The 24,152-nt window shown below is 36.8% G+C and overlaps 1 protein-coding gene across 1 annotated transcript in view; it reads right to left on the reverse strand.

The window, feature by feature from the left end:
- LOC122573161 (netrin-B-like) overlaps positions 1-24,152 on the reverse strand; it is a 111,860-nt gene that overhangs the window by 37,881 nt on the left and 49,827 nt on the right. The window contains exon 2 of the mRNA XM_043739206.1: positions 13,619-13,807. Coding sequence (XP_043595141.1) covers positions 13,619-13,807 — 189 coding nt within the window. The remainder of the gene's footprint in view (positions 1-13,618; positions 13,808-24,152) is intronic.

Raw genomic sequence — 24,152 nt, forward strand, 5'->3', positions numbered from 1 at the left:
GTAAAGGGACACTAGGAAACGTGATGCTATTTGGAGAGCCTGCGAGAATTTTCAATTCATTTTCAATGGACGAGAGTTGGGCGTGGTTAGATACGATGAGGTTTTATTTTTCGACGCGTGTTACGCAAATGGAGGGTAGGTAAGCTTTTTCAAATATTTTATACAGAAGTGGTTCATCATTCACGTTTGAAAGATACTTATCGAATAGAAATGACTGAACTTACTGAATAGATCATATAAAATTTCACAGAATAAATAATAACATTGCACTATGATCGTCGCTTTTAGTAACAATAATAATATTATACAATTATTTCATACAATTAATGTATACCTATAGAGAACTGATTCCGATTGATATTCGCAAGAATTAATCAACGATGCTGCTCTCGTATTTGCGCGATCCTTTAATAATTGAAGTGTCTCTATCTCCATCAGTGGTACCCTACTCTCGAACTTTACTTACTTTCACAAACAAAAACAAGAATTTGATATAAGTAGACAGCGGTGTAATATTGGACCAGAGAGTGCGAGAAAATTTTATCACCCCTATGGTCACCCTTTTCGGCCAGCATGACAATTTGCCACGCGACGCCATAGATACCATAGCAGGTTCCTTGGCTATCAAGTTTCGCCCTATTACACCTTCCATACATTTATTACAGGTTCCCTCTATCTTTCACCTGCGTAGCGAACCGGTGATATGACTGACGACAGGAGACGGGCGAGACCTTCCCGAACCCTTCTCACACATCAAAGTCTCGTATTCCAGTCATTCTATACGCGTCCAATCAAAACTATGCGGCCGATGACGTCTTCATTCGTACGAGTCAGGATCCGAATCCCTCTTTTTACCTTCCTTTTTGTTACGCGCTAATTGATCCAAAGTGGCTTCCTGAACCTCCACCTCTATGATTCCGACACTCTCACGAATGAAATAAAAGTTCACCGACACCGACGTGACATCTAGGACTGGGACAAAAGACTCATGATTAGTCACGATATTGAAAATAAAGAATTATTCACTACGGAAAGAAATTCTTTTCTTTGAAGATAAAAATAAAAGAGTAAGATATGATGTGAGGTAGATAAGTGATGTGACGTAAGTAGTAGATTGTTCATCATTTTCGATAGTTCATAGCTGTTTCTTGTAACTTTTTCTCTATATTTTTGCCATTGACCAAGGATATTAGAATATTGTTAGAGTACAAGAGCTATCTTTTTCCACATTATTAAATGTCTCATTCGATCGAATACTAGCTCCGCTTGGCAGAGGAATAGCTTGAAAATCACTTAGACTCGTTAATTAATTATAATAACAATTGAATCTCAATATCTTTAAACAAACGATTTGTCTACCGCATCAGAAAATAAATAAAGTTTCAATTGTACAATCTTGACACGCGTAAGTTATTGGAACGTTCTATATCTGTAACTCCCATGAGGAGTTAAATTTGTTGGTTTCGCGCTTAAAGGGTAACACGCTTTCGCATAGTACATACATCAAGTCCTTAAAGTTTAAATGCGTTTAAACTGGGAGTAACGTAAGCTATTAAGAGGTTAACCCCAGCTGCTACATATTTGCATGCAGTATCGTTCCCTTAATTATTCTTAAGTTACGACTTCGTGTCACGTACAATAGTTCTGTAACAAGGACATTTAATCGGTAACATGTTACGATTATAACATCTGAAATCATAACGAATTGAAATTGCATGTGTACCGTGGTTTATATCGAGAAACAAACATGACGTTTTGATGTTTCGAATAAAAAGATATGAAGCGAATTAATGATTGCATATAAAAGAATTATATAGCATATAAAAAAAGTTCATTCGACTCAACTTCATTTTGTATCATCATCCGTTAAATATAGTAATAGGATTCGCACTTAATTTTTTCATCATAAATAAATTGTTTCAATAGCAAAAAGAGAAGTACGATCAATCTTTCAGATATACATTATGTTGAAATGAGTTCACCCATGGCTATTGGAAAATTACGTCCCTCCTCCTATCGTCACTCTCTAATATTATGCGAAAGTAAAGCATAGTCTGTAACTACAAGTAGACTTTATTTCCTTCGCGCGAAAGCAGTGAAAACAGGAAAGTATTAAGTATATACGTACATATAGATACGTTATTTCTCGTCGTCGCCGGCTGAGACCGACGCGACGATACGATCAGATAAGTTGCTGTTTGAAAAAAAAAAATTGTCGGGGCAGCGGTGGTTGTCATTAACATTTCAGAGGAAGAATTTTTTCAGGCAAGGGAAAGAACAGCTCCGAAGAAGAAACATGCGGCCCGGCGCGGCACAGCACGCAGCGGAACGGAGCAGCGTCAGTTGCTCGCGTGGTGGCGAGCTATCAATTTAATCGTTTCTCGATGAATGGACGGATCGGTTTTCTTAAAGTGCCGGTTTCACCCGGAGAACCGCATTTCTTGACCCCCCTTTAGCCGGACGTACGGTGCGGTGTATTCTCGATTTGTGCTGCGTTCACCGTGGGTCATATATTCGTGCCGTGGCGCGCCCTTAAATTATGCGCGCAATTACGCGTACCTGCATCGCGTAAGTGCATGTCCGTACGGGTGTTGCGCGTACTCGCGCAATCGCCTAGAGAGCGGACAAAAAAACCGAGAGCGAAAGACAGAGACAGAGGGAAAAGATTGCCGAGGGAAAAGGTTGAAGAAAGGAGGCTGATAGTGAACGATAGAGAGAGAAAAAGGATACATAAACGTGCGCGAAATTGCAACTTCTCTCCGTACTGTTCCCGGCAATCCTGCTTTTTTTGCGAGGTGTTAATGACGAGTAGAGTAGAAGTGGCTGTATCGGTCGGCCAAGTGCTCTCGAGTTAGCGAGATATGCTTGTGGCATGGATGAACGCGTCGCGCCGCGTCGGTTGAATGCATCAAGAGACAAATATCCTATACGGAGGATGTGTCGCTAAGCCATAATGCGTTTCGAAATGTCAACACCGATAGGTCAACATCGAGCTTCATAGAAGTGGAGTTGATGTCACTTCGTTAGTAAGAGGAAAGCGGGAACTGAGATAACTTATTTCCTTGTATTAGAATTATTTTCCTCGCTTATTACTATTCGAGGATTTCTTCGCATCGCGACACGTGTATATATTCATCGTGTTTCTACGTAAACTTTACATGAACGTAATTGATTGAGTGACGAGTTAACTTTATTTGGACGTTCCTTTAATTCGGAGTATGATAAAAAGTATGATTCGTTATTCGAATAATATCGTCGACAATGGGACTACTAATATAAATTAAATTCGGCAACAGAGTGACTCAGTTCGGTGATGTTAATTTTCATGCGATTTGGAAAAACGGAAACAGTTATCCAATGACAATACGTGAGATATTGATGATAGACGTTCCCAAAATTGACTATACTGTTCTATTTTAAATAAATAAAATTCTTAATGCTTTTAATAGTAAAGTAACAATGTAAAACATCAAATTCACCATAAATTAAAATTCTTAATTAATTTTGTTTTCTAATATGCAGTGTTATATATAACAGAAAATTTGCAATTTTAATTAAAACTTTACTTGGAAGAAAATCAAAGAAAGCAATGTGGGGGATGTAAAAATAATTTAGCAAAAGTATGGTTTCAAGTTCTATGTTGTTTATTAAATATCATCGCAACCTCTTTGGTATAATCTCCCATACTATTGCTTCGAAATGCGAAAGAACCATTTCATCTTTCTCTTTATACCATTTATATCATTTTATTACATCATTATTTAGTGCATCATTTTACTTTACAAGGTATGCGTAACATGTTGCGCATCATCTTCGTTTAATCGCTTTTAAAGCATTAGGTTCTTGTATTGTTAGTAAGTACACTGGCAGAATTAACACTTTGCGGGCTGAAGACGCGAATGCGTTAAATAACATAACAGTAGAAAAAAGCAATAGATGCTGTAAACGAAATGTTATGAAGGTGTTTTTACGTTACATGCTTGAATAATATGGAATATATTAGATATAATATTGGTTGCTCGGAAAGTTCGTTCCAATTTGAAGGAATTTAGTAAAATAATAAATTTTGCTTAGTATCTTTCCCTCGGGGAAATTGTTTTCAAGCATATCACATTAAAAAACGTTACTAGAAATATCTTTAAATGTGTTCATTGATTTTTAACAAAATATTACACTTGTTAAATCCTACTCGAAAAGTTCGTTCCAATTTTTAACTCTTTGGTCGACATAAAAAATCATGTTGAAAAATTTTTCGCTGAAAAACCTGGAAGGTTCTGGAAGGATGAAATATTCAAGTTGCGAGAAAGATGGGGAAAGGTTGTGGAACAAAATGGCACCTATATAATTCAATAAATGCATAACAAATCGAAATGTAAATCGGAACGAACTTTCCGAGCGACCGTGAAAATGAATCTTTTCAATCATTCCAAACATACGCGGGAATTTAGGCTATATGCTTGTCAGAGAGTACGATCCTGAAAGTGTTAAATAAGACGGAAGAATTAAGTATGTATACGATACATTTGAAGCAAAGAGAACAATTTTAGCAACAACTCTTCTATAATTTTTTAGCTTTTTCCCGAGAAAAATAATTTCCATCGGGTACCAACACCTTTGTTTTATATCTCTTTTGAATGCAACGTCATTCCATGGTAGTATACATTTAAAAAGGCCATTTCATTCTTCGATGAATAGACGATATGGAAATGAACCTCGAAAGCAAAACTCGTAATCAAATTTTCGAATGCGCGCACATTTATCGGGTGTGAATATCTTGAAGCTATTAAATTGAATTCAAAGTGTACAGGTAAGGTCGGTGTAACGTCGGAGCGTTAAAAAAAAGAAAGAACATCAAAAGTCGACGATCGATGACCGCGGTCGTCAGTAGCCGCTGGCCGAGCCAGTGGTTGGCTGTCTTAGTCTTTAAGATTTTCTTTTGGAGAACGAAAATAGCTGACGTGGCGATACTTAGGCGGCGGCGCAGCAGGTCGGAAGACGCTTTTCAGATAGAGAAGTATCTCTGACACCGGGTGTATACCGCGCGTATAAATTTCAACGTGTATACAGGCGCACACATAAATCGCGCGTAACCCTCGGGGTACGCGCGTAAACTCGCGCGCGCACCGGCCGCGGCCTCGCGAGAACATAGAAACATGCAGCCAGTTAGGGAGGAATGGAGCAGCTCGAAAGGTGCCCAGAGAAGAAGAGAAAGGGAGAAAGAGCGAGAGAAAAGAAGAAAGAAGAGAAGAGGAAAGAAGAAGAGGAAAGAGAAGAAACAAGAGTCCTGCGTGTTCAAACAAAGGTGAGTCTGCAAGTTGCACCTCGGCTGCAGGTACTCTGTACTCCGTACTCCCCTTGTATCTCGCTACCTTTCTCTTCTTTTTCTCGACCCTTTGCGCGTCCTCTCTATGATTTTATCTTCCTTTTGCCAATGTTACACACCGCGAAGGTTACATCCGGCCGAATGTCTTGTTGCCAGGTGTATAAAGCGAACATTCTCCCGATTCTTCTCTTTCTCTTCTCCGTGTGTCTTCCCCTCCCCCTCTCTTTCTTTTTCTTTTTCCCTTTTTACGTTAACCTCGTCCTCGCATTGCGCAATCGGCCGATCGTTGCGTTAAGAAAGGAACCAAGGTGAAAGGTGTACTTACGTTCAAATTTATAAGGAACGATCGGGTTCGCCTCAAGTGATAGATAGGATTACATTACGGTGATTAAAGAGAATGTTATCGCGCGTTAGCTAGCTTTCTATTAATCCTTGGATCGTGTACCGAGCCATGGTTCATTCCAGTTAATCCATTCTCTAACTTTTCACTGTCAATCTTATCTACGATCCGCATAAACGTTCCACTGTTTATAATTAATACCGCCTGTCGAAAAAATGATAACATGGAAGCTGGAAAGTTGTTGTCAACCGAAATATCTCTCGTATGTTGGTTCAAGCTGAAATTGCTAAACGTTTCTTTTTTTTCTATTTGACGCGTGACGATGGTCGTGAGAAGGATAGGTCTAAAAGAGAAATTGAGTGGAACCATACGTCAAGTGAAATTTTTCCATCAATATTGTCATTATTGAGAAAGATGCTGTGAACCTCTGTAATCTCGCATAAAGTATACGAATTTGCATGTTCGTACCTCTTGTTAAACCTGTTGAATGTTTACATGCATCCTTTAATCGAAGAAAGGATACCGTATAGCGTTGCAAGAAATGTAAAAAAATATAAAATAAAATATTATATTATACATATGTGTATATATATATCGTTAATTTTTAATATCTTTGATTCGTAGGTGATTCACAAGAGTTTTAGAATATTTGAATTTAATTTAAATTAGTGTGTCTTTTTTTTGCGTAAGATACAGAATAAAGCTAACAGACTATTAGTAGTAATAATATAAATTAACAATATATACCCTAAATTCACCTATAATCCAACGATTAATGAGGGTTAAGACCAGAAAACGTCCAAGTATTTAATGGTATTATTAGCCCAAGTATTTCTTTAATTTTATTAAAAAGATATCTTCCTTCAAAATTGGTATTGGGCTCATGATTTTGATCTTATTCAAATACTAATTCGCTCGATAGTTTTTTCCTGAAGTTTATGATTATGCGAAATCTTGTATTCCCTCGGTGTATTTCGTTTTAGTCCCCTGTCAAGATTGGATAATTGGTTCAATCTGATTAGGGAGATCATTTATGGCGCGGTGTGGCACGATATGGTGTGGCACGGCAGCCTCCTAAACCTCTGAAAATCCTATCCCAGCATAATTTGTACAAATATTTACCAGTGCCGACTTTAGTTAATAGCTTATCCATTCATCTTGAAGTCAAGTTGTTGTCATCAATCAAAAGCTGATAGAAACTCGATATTATCAAATAATAAATAGTAGTTAAATAATTTTATTGCAAAGTGCGATTAAAGAAAGTATTAAAAAGTACAAACAATATAAAAGCAATATTTATATTGTTCGACACAAGCACAACTCTTCGAATATTCTTTTTATAATTATTTCGTTGAGTACAATAAATACAAGAACCTTAGCCAGCGTTAAAAGTAAGTTTTAGGAAAAATACTTGAACGCACTAGGAAGGTAAATATTAAGAATCGCGTTGTTACGTGCTGAAATTTAGCAAAAGTAATATAACAGCAGTAAAGTAATAAAATTGCTTTCTATGTTAAAAATTACGGTTATCGAACATAAAGTCGGATATAATATTACCAAAGCGGTAGGTAGGTAGCGGTATGTATACTGAAAATAATGATCAAATGCTTTTTTATTCTAAAATAGCGAAAAGCTAATATATAATATGTGCATACCTACATTAATTCGGATAATCGATATTCAATTTGCAAATAAAGAGCCTACGCATCTATATTATATCTTATTATTGATTTATTTATTAAACAAACACGTCGATATAAAGGGTAGGGGTTAATTTTGTATCAGTGATCAATCGAGTATTTTAGGGAAGAACGAAATTCTTTTATGATTGATGTGTTGAATAAACACGATTCATTTTAATTTCATTTCCGTTCGGAAAAACGCTAAAATATTCTATAGCAAAGGAAACAGAATCGTTTTTATGGGTCGTAAACGAAATTCGATGCTTGCGCGTAATTACATGCGTATCGTGTATTTATCTGAACAAAGGGTAACGAGGGCTGCCGGATTCGAGTGCACTTGATTTCTTTGTCTCGTTTTATCCCGTCTAGACGATCGATCATACCTACTGTACGTTTTGCTACTCTCCACAGGAAGAAACAAGTTAACCGATGCAAGGAAGAAAACTGCAAGAAATACATGTCCGTTATTACAAAAATATGTCATACCATACATATACGTCAACAAGACTTTCAACACGTGGATCGCGTCATTGATCGTCCGTTGTTAATCAAGACTTGTTTCTCAATATATTCAGTAAATTATCACATATTTATCAACTGTACTAGATGCACAAATATTTGGACTCGTGCATTATTGTTAATTGATTATATTTATAGTTGTAGCGTATAATGTTATATTTACAGTTATGTACACAGCTGTCCATTAGTATTAAAATACGTAAAATTATTAGGGAATTGTCAAAACTTTTAAGTTCATAATTTCGTTTGGAATTTTAGACTGTAAAGAATTCCATATGCTCGATATCATGGTAAAGACCTGGCTTATTATGTGTAATAAGGTTAAGTGTTCCTTCCTATGTCGTACCTCTCGATCAATATGTGAATTATTAGATTTTCTATTGTATTTATCGTTATTTGATTCAATGTGTACATATACTGTAAATGTTTCCATAAGTTAAATTGAAGTTTTACAAATTCTCGAACAGATTTACGAAATCTCGAAAATTTTTATTCAATATATGGAGAATTTATCAACACATACTTATTAATTAATTATTTGCATTTGCAAATTATCCCATTTTTGTAAAATAATAGAACTGAAAATCCTGTTACTCGATCGGCGCATACATGCGTAAATATTGCCAGGCAAAGGTACACAAACCCCGGTATAAATCGAAGATAATATAGATATTAGAAAGAACGGATAAGAAGAAAGAACAATAAAGAAGGAAAATATGGGAACCGAAGTACAATGTAAGTGAACAAAGTATCGGTTGGAAAGAAAAGAAAGGGGGTAATACCCATGCCTGAAGAGTGGGAGGGAAAGGAGGTAGAATACTGGAAGAAAGAAATGATAGCAAAAGGCATTGAAAGATAGAGGTAAAAAAGATGTAAAGGGAGTCAATAGGGAAGAGGAAGAGGGGGCGTGAGAGACTAATAGTGCTGATCCCACTGCAAGCACCGCTGGTTTAAGACCCGACTAAGTGGTGGATAATGAATATGCTTACGTGTGTTGAGTATGCGAGGAAAGCTTTGCACTTGATATCGGGTTCAAGCACCTTCCGACTGCTGTATACGTGTACGATACTATACCTTTTTCGTCTGTGTACTGTGGTTTTCACTAGCTTCCAGCTAAGACCATCGCCAGTAGCTGATGACAAGTCTGATGAGCTAGGAAAGTATGATATTAGCACCGTTACAATTTCGCTGTGATATTTAATTAAAATAAAATAGCAAGGTCAGAGTTTCGGTGTAAAATGATATGCATATTTTTTTCCTTCGATCGACGTATGTATATGTGAATGTGACATAAAGATCAACGACATTTGAATTTTATGTACACGGTGTGTTGAATCGTATCATGAAATCGTAAGTAGAAGCTGATAGAAAATAAAAAAATCGGTAGATGATAAAAAATGTGAATCCCACACAGAGATGGTAATAAAATAAAAATTCAATAAAAAAAACAAAAAATATCACAACATAAAATTCTGTATTTATATTACGTATTGATTATAAAATATTTATTACGTTTTGCGAATATTTTTAATTCGTAATTTGACAATTTGTCGCGTGAAAAAAATAATTCCAAACGGTGTTTTATTATCAACGTATTTTAATTAAAAAGGTAGAAAAATCATATGTATATTTATTTCTTTGTATAAAGGAAAAATTTTTCTAGGAACTATCAATACATGTGACTAAATTCGTTACATTCTTATCCATAAAATCGAAACGATTTTGTGATAAAAAAATCGATAGTTTAGAAAATTTTAGTGCGAATGACTACTCGGAGACTTGACAAAGGGACAGTAAGGTTGCCCGAAGGGAGACCACGAATGTCTCGGTGACCGATTCTGTTTGAGAGGCAACCCTTGCTGGAGGGTGTAAAATAAACACAGGCTGAAGCTTTTGGGGTAGGATACAGTTGAAACGTATCGTTCCGGTATGGCCACGCGTATTATACAAACAGGGGAAGCCTCTAATATTACCAGCCAATGTGTGCAGTGTGCACATACAGGCTGCTTCACGAGGAGCATGACAATTCGGTACTGAGCGATATCAAAACTAAAAAAAAAAAAAAAAGAAAAAGAGAGCGAGAAAGGAAGAAAAATGAAAAGAACGAAAGAATGAAAAAAGATCGACTATTCTTCATCTTATTGTAGCAGATTCGACGCATTAATGAACTTTATCGTTACTAATTTTATATTAACAACTAAAGAATATATTTCATTCTTAAGAAAATTCGTTTGTATACTGTTATGTGAAAATAAATTTCTAGATATTTTTTCACGATGTTAATTGTTTATAACTACTCTTCTTTCGTAGTTTTCGAAAGTACTGCGATAAAATACATAGGAGATTATTTGGAGAAAGTCAGAAAAAAGAGACTAGAAATCTGAAATCAGCTTTTTAAAATAATAGAAAAGGAATGGCAGGAAACATAAAATTATTTTGCTAAAAAAATTAGACGACAACATTCTTAAGAGTTGCTGCCGTCGAGAAGGTGAAATAAGATATTACAAAATGTTAACTGTTTTAAATTAAACAACATATTTTGTGGTAGCCATAAATCGAAGAAAAGATTGAACTTGATGCAAATGCTGACATTATTACATACCAACATAGGAATTTACAAAAATAGACATAAAAATATTTAAGCACAATAATGCCATGTTATTCTAATTAATCTTTATCACTATTTATTGCTGTCAAGAACAAGTGGTTTACCTAAATCATTCGAACACTTCATTGAGATAAACCGCACATAATTCCTGTTCGCGAAATCGCGAACCGACCTGGAAGCTTTAGCCAGGTGGTAAACGGAACGCTAAAAGTTCCCCCGGCTGCAATACGTTTTGGTGGGCTGACAATTTTAAAAGATTCCGTGCGTTCGCACGAGGTGGGCAAGCATCCACGGGTCACCTCACAACGACATTAGATACGGCTGTTAGTTCGTTGACGAGGCAACAAATTTCCCGAGCAATTCAGTGTGTGCCTGTTGGAACGAAGGGAAGGGGGAGACGGAAAAGGTGATGGGAGAGGAGGGCAGGACAGAGCAGAAAGAGGTGAACAAAACGCAGTATGGAAGGGAGAGAAGGTCGGAGAGCGAGAGAGAAAGCGGGCGCGAGGCTCGTCGTCGTCGCCGTCGTCGTTCGTCGCGGTGGAAATCTCTAAACGAGCAGCGGTTGCCTGACCTGACACAGTACGTAGCAGTCGACAGGGCCGTATTTTCCATGTGCTGGAAACTACCAGCGCAAAATTGAGAGGGCTCGCTGCGGGAGCCATTTGGAGTTCACTAACCGTGGAAATGGCACGAGTACTCGATGCAACGTTGCGACGACGTGACGCCACGGAGCACGTGGAAAAAGGGGCGAATGCCTTTCGGAGATGCATCCCCTCTTGACTGCACTTCATTTTTCCCTCTTTTAAAATATATTCTTTCCGAGGGAAGTCGCGGCAGCCCGTTTGCGTCTCTAAGTGCCACCGATCTTACTCCTCGCTCCTGCCTTTATTTATTTGTCCTTATCCCGGGAAGGTTTCTCTTACCTCCGTATTTTTATCAAATTCGCGTTCGAGAACGCTTTCCTAAAAGTGCACAGCTGAAATTATTGCATAGCTTAGACAGTTGGCATTTTCTAAAAACTAGTGAACGAAAAGACACGGCTGAAGAAAGAGGCTAAATGTAATTAAACGCGTTCTGAACTAACAACTCATGGTTTTAGATATGGCGCAATCGTGGCTTCCTTGTGCTCACAATCAGTTGGCAGTGTCTCTGGCTCGCATATAAAACACAAGTGTCGGGCCAAGGGCTTGCGCGTGCTCTTGCCGCGAAGATAACGAACAGTCTGTATTCTCGTTAGCAGCCATGGCAGCCGTTAAGATAACAACGAGACACGACATTCACCGCGAGCCCTCGGCACGAAAAGGAGATTTAAACTCGTCTTAGGATGGTAGAACTTTCATAAATTAGTCCCCAGAGCGAAGAAGCCACCATCGACGCGGATTGCGTGGGACGCACCACGGCCGTCATTTCATTTCTCTGCTATGAAACGTAACCTCGGGCTTTCGGTGCGAATTAAATTTACCGTGAAACAACGAGAACCAACCCCTTTCAGGAGCTAATTAACGTGCCGGTAACTGGTTTAAGGTTCGTTAAATTTTATAATGTTAATGGAATGCAGCGTCGAACATGACAACGTGAAACACTATATGCTGAATTGACCGCTTGTAACCATAATACCGGTACATTATCATTGACAAAATTTCATCACATTGATATTACATGCGTTGCAAAGCTCTGATTCCAGGAAATTTCCTTCCTATGGATTCGGCGATTCTACGCATGCTGCGCTTAAGTATTCTAATAGGTTGCAACTTCTTTCTAACTGAGAAATTGATCTATGGATACGTATACGTATACATATTTATGTATTATACGAAGAGTACAATCGAGATACTCGTAACAAAAACGACGTATGTTACATTTTTTTCACTTTTTTGCTTCAAGCCGGCAACTTGAACCGATATTATAAAAAATGATCTCTGTATGTTGACTATCGTCGAATGAAAATTGATCGGTTTTATAAAAAATTTTCTCATCAGATAGAACAATCATAAAACATCTCTCGCGTATAGATGTAATGAAATCCTTTGATATCGTATAAATAAATTACCGTCCGAACGAATACGTTCCACGAAATGATAAAAGTATGAAAACAAAGCAACGTAACCCAGAGTGCTGAGAATGAGAGTTCCGCCATTCTCTAAAACACTGATCTTGTGACGAGTCCTGTATTAGGATCTGCGGGTTGAAATGACCGTGACTATACTGCTGATCATGGTCGGCTGTTAATTTAGTAAGTGCGGAAGGAGGTTCATAGTCACGGAGGACTAAACAACAAATCCAGTGTGTTCCAATCATACGAATAGAATGTAGTACGTGAACGTGTACACATTGGATGCACGATGGTGTACCATGCACCATGCACCATGCACCATGTACCACCGTGCGAGCATGAATACGTTCCGATGTGCTTTCTCGCGTTCAGAGATCGTTATCCCCGCAATGGATTCTGGCCCTAGACAAACCGACATAGATTGAATGTCTCGAGATTGAAGCAGAGGAGCAGTGCTCGGTTGGTTGCCACTTTGTAACAGTACCGGAAAACGGATGAAATTAATAGTAATAACGGATTAATAATTGGATTCCGTTTGTGACACGAACGCACGCTTCAGTGCCGATTGACAGTTTAGCTGAATGGAATCGTATCTGATCCATGTAGAGAATACTTGTGCCGTGACGAAGGTAAAGTAGATGAGATTTGGACGTTATTGCCTATCTGAATGTAGATTTTTTTCTATACATAATTATTAATTACAACTAAAATTACTGTAAGGTACTGTATTTAAACTGTAGTAAAATACTGTACTGTGATTAAATTTTTTCGTAGATATAAGCATATCTATTTCGCTGTCATTCGAATTCCCACTTTTATATTTATGTGTTAAATCAGTTTCTATTAATACCGAGAACTATCTTGTACCTTTTTAAAAATTAGTGTGTAACCTGCCACGATGATCTATCAATGTGTATGTCGCATTGATACTGATATTCTTACGTGTCTGGTCATAGAACGTAGAATTTGTAGGAGGTGAACGAACGTGCCAGGAACATGCAAACGATTGCAACAAATAATCCCCGATTAATAGATCAGCGGGAACAAGCTATTTTAAATTAGCAGTGATCCATGGCTGTCGGAGGGTACTTACGTTTGCAGGCTTTACGATGTTGGATCGGTCTCGCCGGATCCCTGTAGTAACCTTCCCGACAATAGTGACAGTGTCTTCCTGCTGTAAAATGCCGGCACTGCAGACAAACGCCTCCGCTGACACGACCCGACAGCTTGTATAGTTCCATGTTGAATCTGCACTTTCTTGCGTGGAGATTGCAGTTGCATTCTGAAACAGATACACGTCCGATTAAATGACTAACCGGTCCTTCCATTTTGCTGAAGCAATTTTGCTTTCCGAAACAGTTTAACCTCGTATTACAATTAAGTGGGCATTGGAACAACGCAATCGCGTTCAGTTTGCAATTTTCCTAAATAAATGCCGACCATATTTCTGTAATATCAGATATCTTGGTAAAGGAATTAAACACGGTAAGTTAACGGCAGACTGACAAAAATGGTGCAATTGTTGATCTATTTTGTCGGAATAAATATCTTCAGGTGCTCCACTTATTCCACTAGGATTCCCGTATTTCACGATCAATTAGTTGAAAATATAATTTAAGCGTTACAAAACAACAATTTATTATTTAGAATATAGCTTGGAATTGGAATAAATGAAGTTATAAAAAATAAAAAAAAGTGTACGTGTATGAATTTTTTCGGACATTCTACCTGCATCGTGTATTAACAGTATTTTATATGTTATCTAGGTTAGGGTACGAGGTATAACCTCTAGGTATAACACACTTTAATTGAAATCGATATATGTAGAAACACTTCGCTTTGCGAAATGTGAACGTTTTCTACTTACAGATAAACGTACGATACAATCAGGGGAGAAATGGCAGGATAAAACGATTATTATATTAGCAAAGAATGGATAGCACATTCAAATTTGTGTCTTTAACCCTCAATGACCAAAGTTTCCTTTACTCACGAAAAAAAAGATTATGGTTAACGACCATTTCTGATAGGATAAAGTAAAAACTACATAATAATAAGTAGATTGCAAATATTTATGCATCTATTATGAGAACCTTAGACGTGTAAAAATATGTAGAGTAAATAGAAACAAACGTTTAGCGACATACATAAAGTACATAGAATACATAAAATCATTCTAATCTTTAAAAATGTACATATGCAGTTACAGTTTCTACAAAAAATTACAAATTAATCGTATTTCCATTTAATTTAAGCGTGTATACAGTTCTAGTATTAGTATACCGAGAACGCAATGTCACAATAATGTCACCACGTTTCTGGAGAAGTTAACGAATCGGAGGAGAAATATTCTTGTGTTTATCGTAGTAATGAATTTCAAGCGTATTTATTGGAAGCAGGGAAAGAGTCGTGAACGAGATGGAGAGTGTCTTGTCTCGTATGCGTTGACAATTTTCCTTCGCTTTCTTCTTTTCCCCGATTCGCCGGAAATGTCCCGCGCGGCACGGCACGGTGTCGTCATATCGAGGGCGACCCGTCCATTGAATTCTCGAGAACCGAACAAGAAGTATCTTCAAAAGACTCTACTCGAGCACGTCGTTCCGCAGTTGTTCTTCGTGACTTCTTGAAAATAACAGAATAATTGAGAGGTACTAAGCGAATAGGAAGAATAGGAGGAGAGGACAAACGGAGAAAAGTCGGTAGGGAAGTTGCAATTTTAACGATTCTTGTTGCACTATTCGTATACGACCACTCGACCCAATAATCCGTGTATCGAACCAAACTGAGCGTGCCTTATTTTCCGTTTTCACGCGAGACGCCATCGTTACGCGCTTCTTTCCGCTGAGCCAGCTTTTCACATCCACGTTAATGTTTCTTCACATCCGCGTTAACGCTTCTTCACACCGAAATAGATTTTTATGGTCCTGAAATTTCGCCTCGTGGTCTGGATTGTCAGTCTCGTTCCAGTTACGAACTACAAGCTCGAGCTACGAGCCGTGTGAGTCGAGAAAAGATTCGGCATGTTTTGTGACCGAGATAGGTAACCAACTCAGTTTTTTATACGTAACCGTATGTTAACGTACGATTCGTAATTCTTATCTTCATTCAAAAATAGATAAATATACGAGAAAAAAGATGTTAAAACTATGATTACCGAATAAATATTTCGTTAAATTTAATTCGATCTCCTTTAACGAAGAAGTGTGTTATTTGCTTAATAATTAAGCATTTACTGCACAATTAACTCGGGAAGGCAGGAAAAATATTATCGTTAAGAATGCGTGGAAAAACCGAAATCCGATGCTTTACACAGCAATATATCCCATTACCTACGAGATACGAGATACGGGATTCGATGTAGAGGATAAAGATAAAGGTGTAAGTGTAGGTATAAGTATAGGTATAGGTATTGGTATAGTCGTTAAACGCACGTGGAATGTAGCGTGGCGGATCGATCGAATAACCTCTCGATAGTTAATAACCTTGTTCAGCCACCGTCTGAAATTTCTTGATCGATTCCTGTTATTAAGCTGTGGCTGGCCACGCTAAGGCCCCGGGTTGTTTTCGTAGAGGCAATCGCTGTAATTAGCGATTAACCGTCGTATAATCGATGTTCTACGTCTTCTGGATTTTCCTCTGCTCTTCGAAACCAACGGGGTTACGCTTTTAGCCTCGTTAAGATTTATCGACTACCCCGAAGAAAAAGATTTACAAGCTTGAATCTCGGACCATGCGAATCGAAACGCCTCGATTCTCTATTCTTTATAGCGAACTTTCCTTTTTCTCCTGTTCTTCATATTATTGCGTGCAAACGTGGCTTCAGACACATTACTTATTGCCATTAGCAAGTGTCACCTTGTCAGCTGATTTCACTTAGAATTTATCTGTTTTAGAATGTAGGTACATACATATATTATGGTTACGTTTCAGTTAGGTATTTTATTGTTCGCAACAGAATCTTTTCTGTTCTAGGTTTTATTCGATCAAAGTACGTAAGAGACAATATTTAACTTCTCGCACGTGCTGTTAATACGTAACAGTGCGTTTAGAAATCGAAAATATCAGATTTGTGTAACTCTTTGAGACAAACAGCTGCGGTGAAGTTGCGAGGTAATTTACTTATATGCGGATGTTAGCATGTATCTTCTCTAATCGTTGTTCAACGAATTTCCGGCATAGAAGAATGTAAAAATCTTTGAAGATTCTTTGAGTCTTGACTAGAATACTCAACTTATTTTAGACTTATGATTGTACATCGTAAAACAATGTTGTATAGTTTAATAATATTTTGGTACAACAAAAGCAACCTATTAAATAAAACAAACAAGTGGATTTTATACGGAATAATGTAAATTTAAAAGTCTCTCTTAAAGATATCCTATATAACAAGGGCAAATGGTGTTTCGAGGAAAACAGAATTATACATATTTAATAAAATATTATATCATTACTACTTATTTATTTAATTTGATTGAAGGCATATCCTTCGTATATGAATTTGAAATTGACAACCCGATGGTTAATCATAAATTAAAATCGTACTTCGACAGCTGCGGGTCCATTATGGATACGTAATAAAGATTTTCAAAGCAAAAGGTATTGTTCCTTGCAGACGTGGCACTCTCGTGATAAATTAGGTCAAACGGTGCATTGTTTCGCACTTAGATCGAGCGAATACCGCTTGGTGATTGCTTTTAGATGATAGAGCAGTAATTACAGCCATTCCCGGCATATCGCTTCTAAGGGAGGTCTATTGTCGTAAGAGACGTCGAGGACCATGGTTCCATCAAATTTCAATACGAGTCAGTTGCCTCTGCAATTAGCGATCTTAAACGCATTACGACACCTTCACACACCGCTTTTGTTGGAACAAAGAAGAGGTCGTGCGTACATTATTAGGTTGCTAATTAGTTTCAAAAATTGATATTATTTAAAAAATATAAATTAATTATATATACTATAGTACGTAAATATAGATACAAAGCAAAGAAAAGTACCTTATATTTAAACGTTATATTTATTCTGTTAATATATGTATGTATTGTCATCCTGATCTATCATAACATATTTTTACCTTTCTAAAGTACCTATTTCAAAATATGCATAACATTCCTTTCCCAAATTAATTGATACAAACTACTCCATTTTAAGATTTTTCTTTTCACAAAGATTCTCAAAGAATCTTTTCACTGTTCGTTATCTCTCCATCAAACATCTTGGGTTGGGACATCTTAAAAATTATCCGGTTCTTTCCGGATCCCATTGCCTCCTTCCTCGTATGTATATCTGTTTGTGCCTATGCAAATGTGCACATATACGCGTAAAAGCTAATTAATCGAATTACACTGTCTTGTTTAAAGCAATAACGATTCTCTAATGATCGAGGAAAGGACATTCGTCCTGATAGGAGAAGATGTACGCCTTGACTTTATTCGCTCCAAACCTTTCCAAACTGTCGAGGAAAAGGCCATAGTCGCTGACCGAAGACGGTTGTATCTCGATCTATACGTGAAACTATACGTCCCTAATCGATGCAGGAGCAAGTATTTCGAGATAACGTTTTACTTTTTCTTTGAGTTACTATATCGCCTATTATCTTTTAGTAATTTCAGAACACATGCTTCCCCGCTACGGACGACTCAACGGACTTAACAGTAACGGTCAACTGATGTTGATCGCCAGGTTTTGGAAGAAACAATCTCAAATAAAGAGTGTTTAATGCAAGTCCTACATAATGTCATTACGATCGTGACACATACATATGTAATGTACATATATCATATAAAATGATATCAAGAAATGAACTATGTATAACTGCATGTGTATGTGTATATATGTGTGTATAATATAATAATATATATATAATATAATATAATAATATATATAATAATATATATTTTCAATTCAATTCTAAGAATTCTTCAAACGATACACATATTATATCGCAGTTACGTAATTCTCAACAAATGTATCCAATAAATCAACGATCGAACGACCAAATTGCTTATAGAAAGACATATAAGTACATGTGTGTGTGTGTGTGTGTGTGTGTGTATATACTTTCGCTTATGTTTTATGCTGACAATAACGTAAAATATATATATATATATATATATATATACATGCTCATAGGCTAATTCATGTATAACAGAGGTAAAATCGAATCACCGCAGCACGTTCGAAATAAAGAAAATTTCTTTATTTTTATCTAGGAACGTAGGAAAGCATCGTGATGCATTTTCTGGTCGTTAAGTCAGCTTGAACGTGGCTCGTGATATATAATACGTATTCTCCTCTCGGTATGGGGAACCGATGTTCTTTCAGAAAGAGGGTTATATAGTTAAAATAAAACAGCCTAACGGTTCGGTTACGAAAGTTAGCATGAAACGGATTCGCGGAACCCTGGCTACTGACCGCGAATGGATCGCGTAAAGTATCACGATGCACACGGCCGACATGGCCGAGAAGGGTTCGTGACCTTTCGCAGCCTTTGAAAACTCGAGTGCCTGTATCAGATCTTATCGATACAGCTGGCAATCAACGTTGAACTTCTCTGAAGCTGATGATACCTGGTTAGGTTCGGCAGACTGTCTTTGAATGCCAGAAGGATAGATCTCCTAACGTTTCGGTGTCTAGTAGCCGCTCTGTGAACTACATGATGCGTCATGTCCCGGGTCCCCGCTCTCCGCTAACGAGCTTAAATTTAATGGGAATCGTTTCGGTTGCCGACTAAACGAAATTCCATTCGAAATCTCCTACGATCGAACGATTCCAGGCAATTCAAATAGACGATCCAGATATTGAATTAGCTTTCCATTAGACTATCTTTTCAAAATTCTGTGAAACCTCCCGTTAAATATTAAAGTTATCTTTTTCGATAAAGTGACAATTTTTTCTTTGCTTTTAGTTCTGCGGACCTAACGCATTGCGTTGAAAACGTTACTCGATTATATGTCATTTTTATATAAATCTAAACTTAAAAAGAATCGAGGATGAACTTTTAGAACTAAAAAAATGTTGCGATTTTCACAATACTATAAAACTCGCTTTGTATTACATTCACCTGACATTTTAAGTAATAATATATTTATGTATACCAATATATATGAATGGAATATATGTAATATTAATCCGTGACAAAATACAATGTTGCACTTACGATAACATTAAGAATAATGATAAAAATGCGAATTACGAAGATACCAAGGTAAATCTTTTTTAATTTCTGCAGAGGTGTGATAAGGCAAATATCAAGGAATATCTAGCTAGACATTTGTTGAAGTTGAACAAACATGTTGGTCTTGGCTAAAGGCAACAGCGGTAGTGGTCCGATTTTAATTCCCGTAATCCTATAAGCCTTCTAACGTGATTTCACGCTTTCAGATCTCACGTGAGTTTCGTTACGGTGTAGTTTTAACAGACAAGTCGAGCGGACAGGTTTTATTGTTTACTAAATAATCTATTCTTTAAAAAAAAGTCATTTTTCAATTATCTACACTCGTATCTTTTTATCATACATAGTAAAAATGTATACCGTATACTCGTGAGAAAATATTCATCGTACTTTTTGGATTGCGGTGGAAAAATCTAGTAGGTAAAATTTGAAATTTTTTCTTCGTTAGCGTCTGAATTCTTGTAAAAGGTATATACGTATACGTCCTGTTAGTGAAAAACAGATAAAAATCGGATATTTCTATATTTTTCGGATATAGGTATATACGTAACCCCACGCTGTTTTCTTCGTGAAGCGCAAATGCATTCTTCAGAATGTTTCATAAATATTTTTTAATATTTTACGATATTTTTAAAATATGCCGATATTTAGGTATTATCGATTTATTTTAACATTTCTCAATATATTTTATAGTAATTCCGAGAAAACTCACCCCAATTCTGTAGCACGAAATAATAATTTATATTACAATTTCCACAAAAATTATTGAAACGATTCGATGTATATATATCTATAAACAGTACAAAATAGAAAAGTAAAATTTACTTTCTTATGTAATAAATGCCGGAAAGTCTGAAATATCTTCGATAAGATTGTTATTTAATTTCGGAACTCTCAGTCAGTCTCAATAAATCAGTTGCGTAAATCCCGGTCAAAAGGCAGTTTCCACACGCACTTATTATAATACATACATGTATAAGTTATACGATATTCTGAAATTGGTTCGCACATTTTCATCGCCTATAATGAAGAGGAAATAATCTCAAGTCTGATCGAATCTCTTATTTAACGTTACATATTTTTTCCTTGTCCTTTTTTTATGAAATATAACTTAAAAATAATGGATCTTGGATCTTGCTTAAGATAACGAACCACATTTAAAACTTTCATAACTCCTTATTCATGCTCATTATACTAACCAAGCAAAATAATAATCACGACATCCTTAAAATCTTTTTAAAATTTCGCTAACAGACTAATAAATAGTACTTCTAAAATGACCACTGACTCAAGCGGAACGATATCACGGTGACAATAAAAATAAATCTTTCTTTACTCGTTACTAAATTTAACCAAACAATCTCAAATGTACAGTCAGTTACAAAAAATTCATTGCAAAATTACAAAAATTCTTCGAACGCCGAAATGATCGTCGCATTTGCTTGTGAAAGACTTGTGTTGTTTTCGTAATAAACTTTTGATTTAATATGTACATTTCTACATAAATAGATAAAGTAAATAATGGTTTGTATCGAGAACCGTTTGACAAGTCATAGTAAAGTGCATGCGTACTCGAAGGAAATTCACAGTCGATTTTCTCGAAAACGAAGCCCCAAATAAAAGTAATTTATTCTATATATTCGACTTATTTTCTCATGTATAATCACACCCTCTAGATTGCACCATCAATACTGGGATACCCTGTATAATTGGTACAGCTCACTGTGTAATAATAACTTTTTAACAATTCAAACAGCCTATTTATACTTTTTTGGAACGTCGATTGACATATGCAACAATCTGGTTCGAAAACTTAAGCTCTTTCAATCGTGTTTACATTTATAGAGACTAGAATTTCAATTACATCGAGTGAATCGTGTATTAGTGGCGAATCGCGTATTCAGCAGTGAATTCCTTTCGACAAATTCCGTCGACGTAATGTCTCCATATAACACTCATCCGACAAATCGGTCGCGGAAGCTGCATCGCTGTCTATCATCGGAAAGATCAGCCATGGACAGATATAGCACGTCGACGTCGAGTAAACACGTGCTTGTATCCTGTATATTCGGGAAAGCGTAAATTTACGAGCCAATAAATTATCACGGCACGCCTATCGTGACATCGCTTGCAAAACGCTAACAAGCCGTTAACGCCGTTGCGCGGCTCTCGACGTTAATGAGCAACGGCACGCGTGAAAACGGATCTACTGAAATTTTCACGTGCCTGTCCGTTTGAGAGAAAAAGAGTGCAAAATGAAAATTTCGAGGTAACATTTTCTAATCGCATCATAATAATCTATAAAACTAAACTAAAATGGGAATCGATTATATACATAATTTTGACAGCTTGTTACATTTTTATTTACTGTGCAAAAATTGTCAATTGTTTGTCATTTTTATCGTTTTACTTATATGCCAATATATTATGTTAAAAATTAAAATTATATAATTACATAAACTTGCACGATTATAATCGAACATCTACTATTTGCAAATTAAGACAGTTTCGAAAGAAACTTTTCGTGCAAACTTTATCGCGTGGAAACGTATTCTTCATTTTTAAATTAGTTTTAGATTCACCGATAATATTAATATTGGAGAAACAGCTAAACCGTACAAATACGTACAATTTTTCAGTCCCTTTAAATGCAATGTCACACAGTTAATCGAATGTCACATAATAAATTTTGCTGTTAATAGGACGAATATTTGGCAAGTTTTTTAAAACGTATCTTTGGCAACTCAAAAGTTTCTCGTGCTGCCGAGTATCTATTTATTAACGTATTGCGATTTGAATCTTAGATTTCAGATTCTAGATTTAGTCATCGAAAAGACGTCCTTTTTCGTTTTCAATTATTATTAACGGTGGAATACATAAGGAATCGCGATCAACTCGTGAAGGCGAACAAGAAGTTTCAACGAGAGACTGCTCATTAAATAAAGCACGAAACGAAAGATATGATAAAGATAGAATGGAAAATATACGATTGCGGGGCATCGGGGAACGAAGTGTAGCCTGGAAGGCAGATGGAAGAAAGGGGTGAATTACAACGACTTCTTTCGTAGCTGATTCGATAATGGGTGCTAGAACTGCTAGAAGTAACGCTATAAACGACACTACGCACAGACCAGCGTCGGTTGTTCGCCATTCTCATTACAAATGGTCTCATCTTGAGACACGTGTTTGTTTATGTCGTCATCAGTCGCGTACCGTCGTTGCTACTAGCTCCAAGCACTTACTGCAAATGTATTCCACGCGAGAGGTATGCGAAGTGGAACGACTTTGCTATCCGCCGCCATTACGGCTCTTCTCCCTGGACTTATATTACGTCAAGAAGTTGTTTATTCGATAGGGACAAACGCTTCGTACCTTGCAAAACATATCGGCCGCGTCTCTCTGTTTCTCCCTCTCTCTCTCTCTCTAGCAACGTCTGCTCAATGAAACACTAAAACGGTTTTTGAACCTGTTCGATCTGATACACGTTCAAACAATTTTTTATATTGCAATAAATAAAAAATGAGTTTTTAATTCGTGGATGATATTGCAAAGCTAAATTCCGAACACAAAATTAATAGTCCGGCTTGGTTTACAGAACATGCGCGAGAACAAAATTTATTAATAACGTGATTTATATTACGGCTATTGTTTCGTTCAAGTAAAGCATCAAACGATAGAACCTCCACTTTTCCATTATGATTCATCTCATTTTACGTTCAAAATATATTTAACGTGATGTTTGCACCTTAAATGTTTATCGGTTACTACTGAATCGAGAAGCGTGTTAATTTAAACGTTCCTATTGCCTAGCGCGGATTCGTAAGTTTTTATTCAAGATCGGGAAACCTTCTTACGATCAAACCGTCGCCGGATTATCTGCTTCGAGATCGTAAATCCGTTACTTTATTTCTTTCCTTATCTCCGAGGATGGTGCAAAACTGGCGGACCAGTAGTAAACCCCAAGGTACGTAGTAAAAAATAACAAGGCCATTCCACGGAACATTGACACAAAGCGAGGGTGAATCGACGTACACTTTATTCTGCCATTCTATGGGCCAACCTTCACCGTATGATCCCAAAAAATCAGTCGATTAAATGGTCTGGAATCTACAATTGGCTCGTGTTCCTCGCGGAATAACCGTAGCCCGCTTCGATTCAATTCCAAAGATCTCCACTTCACACACGCAAATCTCTTTCTCACAATCAATAGATAAACCGTCATCAGACCACGTGACCAAGTTGACAACAAAAAGCGCCATTTTCATCTTGAAACACTATTATTCTATCAAACAAATGGCCTTTCACATACTAAATTCGTCGATTCACATCTTGTAAATTCAATTTCATTGTGCGAAAACTCATTTAGCAAATCGACTATACTATTTCCAAAAATACGTTTACAGTGTAAAGATAGCATAAATGAGCATAAATATTAAGTTAAATTTTAAAGAAC

The sequence above is a fragment of the Bombus pyrosoma genome, linkage group LG2 (assembly GCF_014825855.1).
Source record: "Bombus pyrosoma isolate SC7728 linkage group LG2, ASM1482585v1, whole genome shotgun sequence".
NCBI lineage: Eukaryota > Metazoa > Arthropoda > Insecta > Hymenoptera > Apidae > Bombus > Bombus pyrosoma.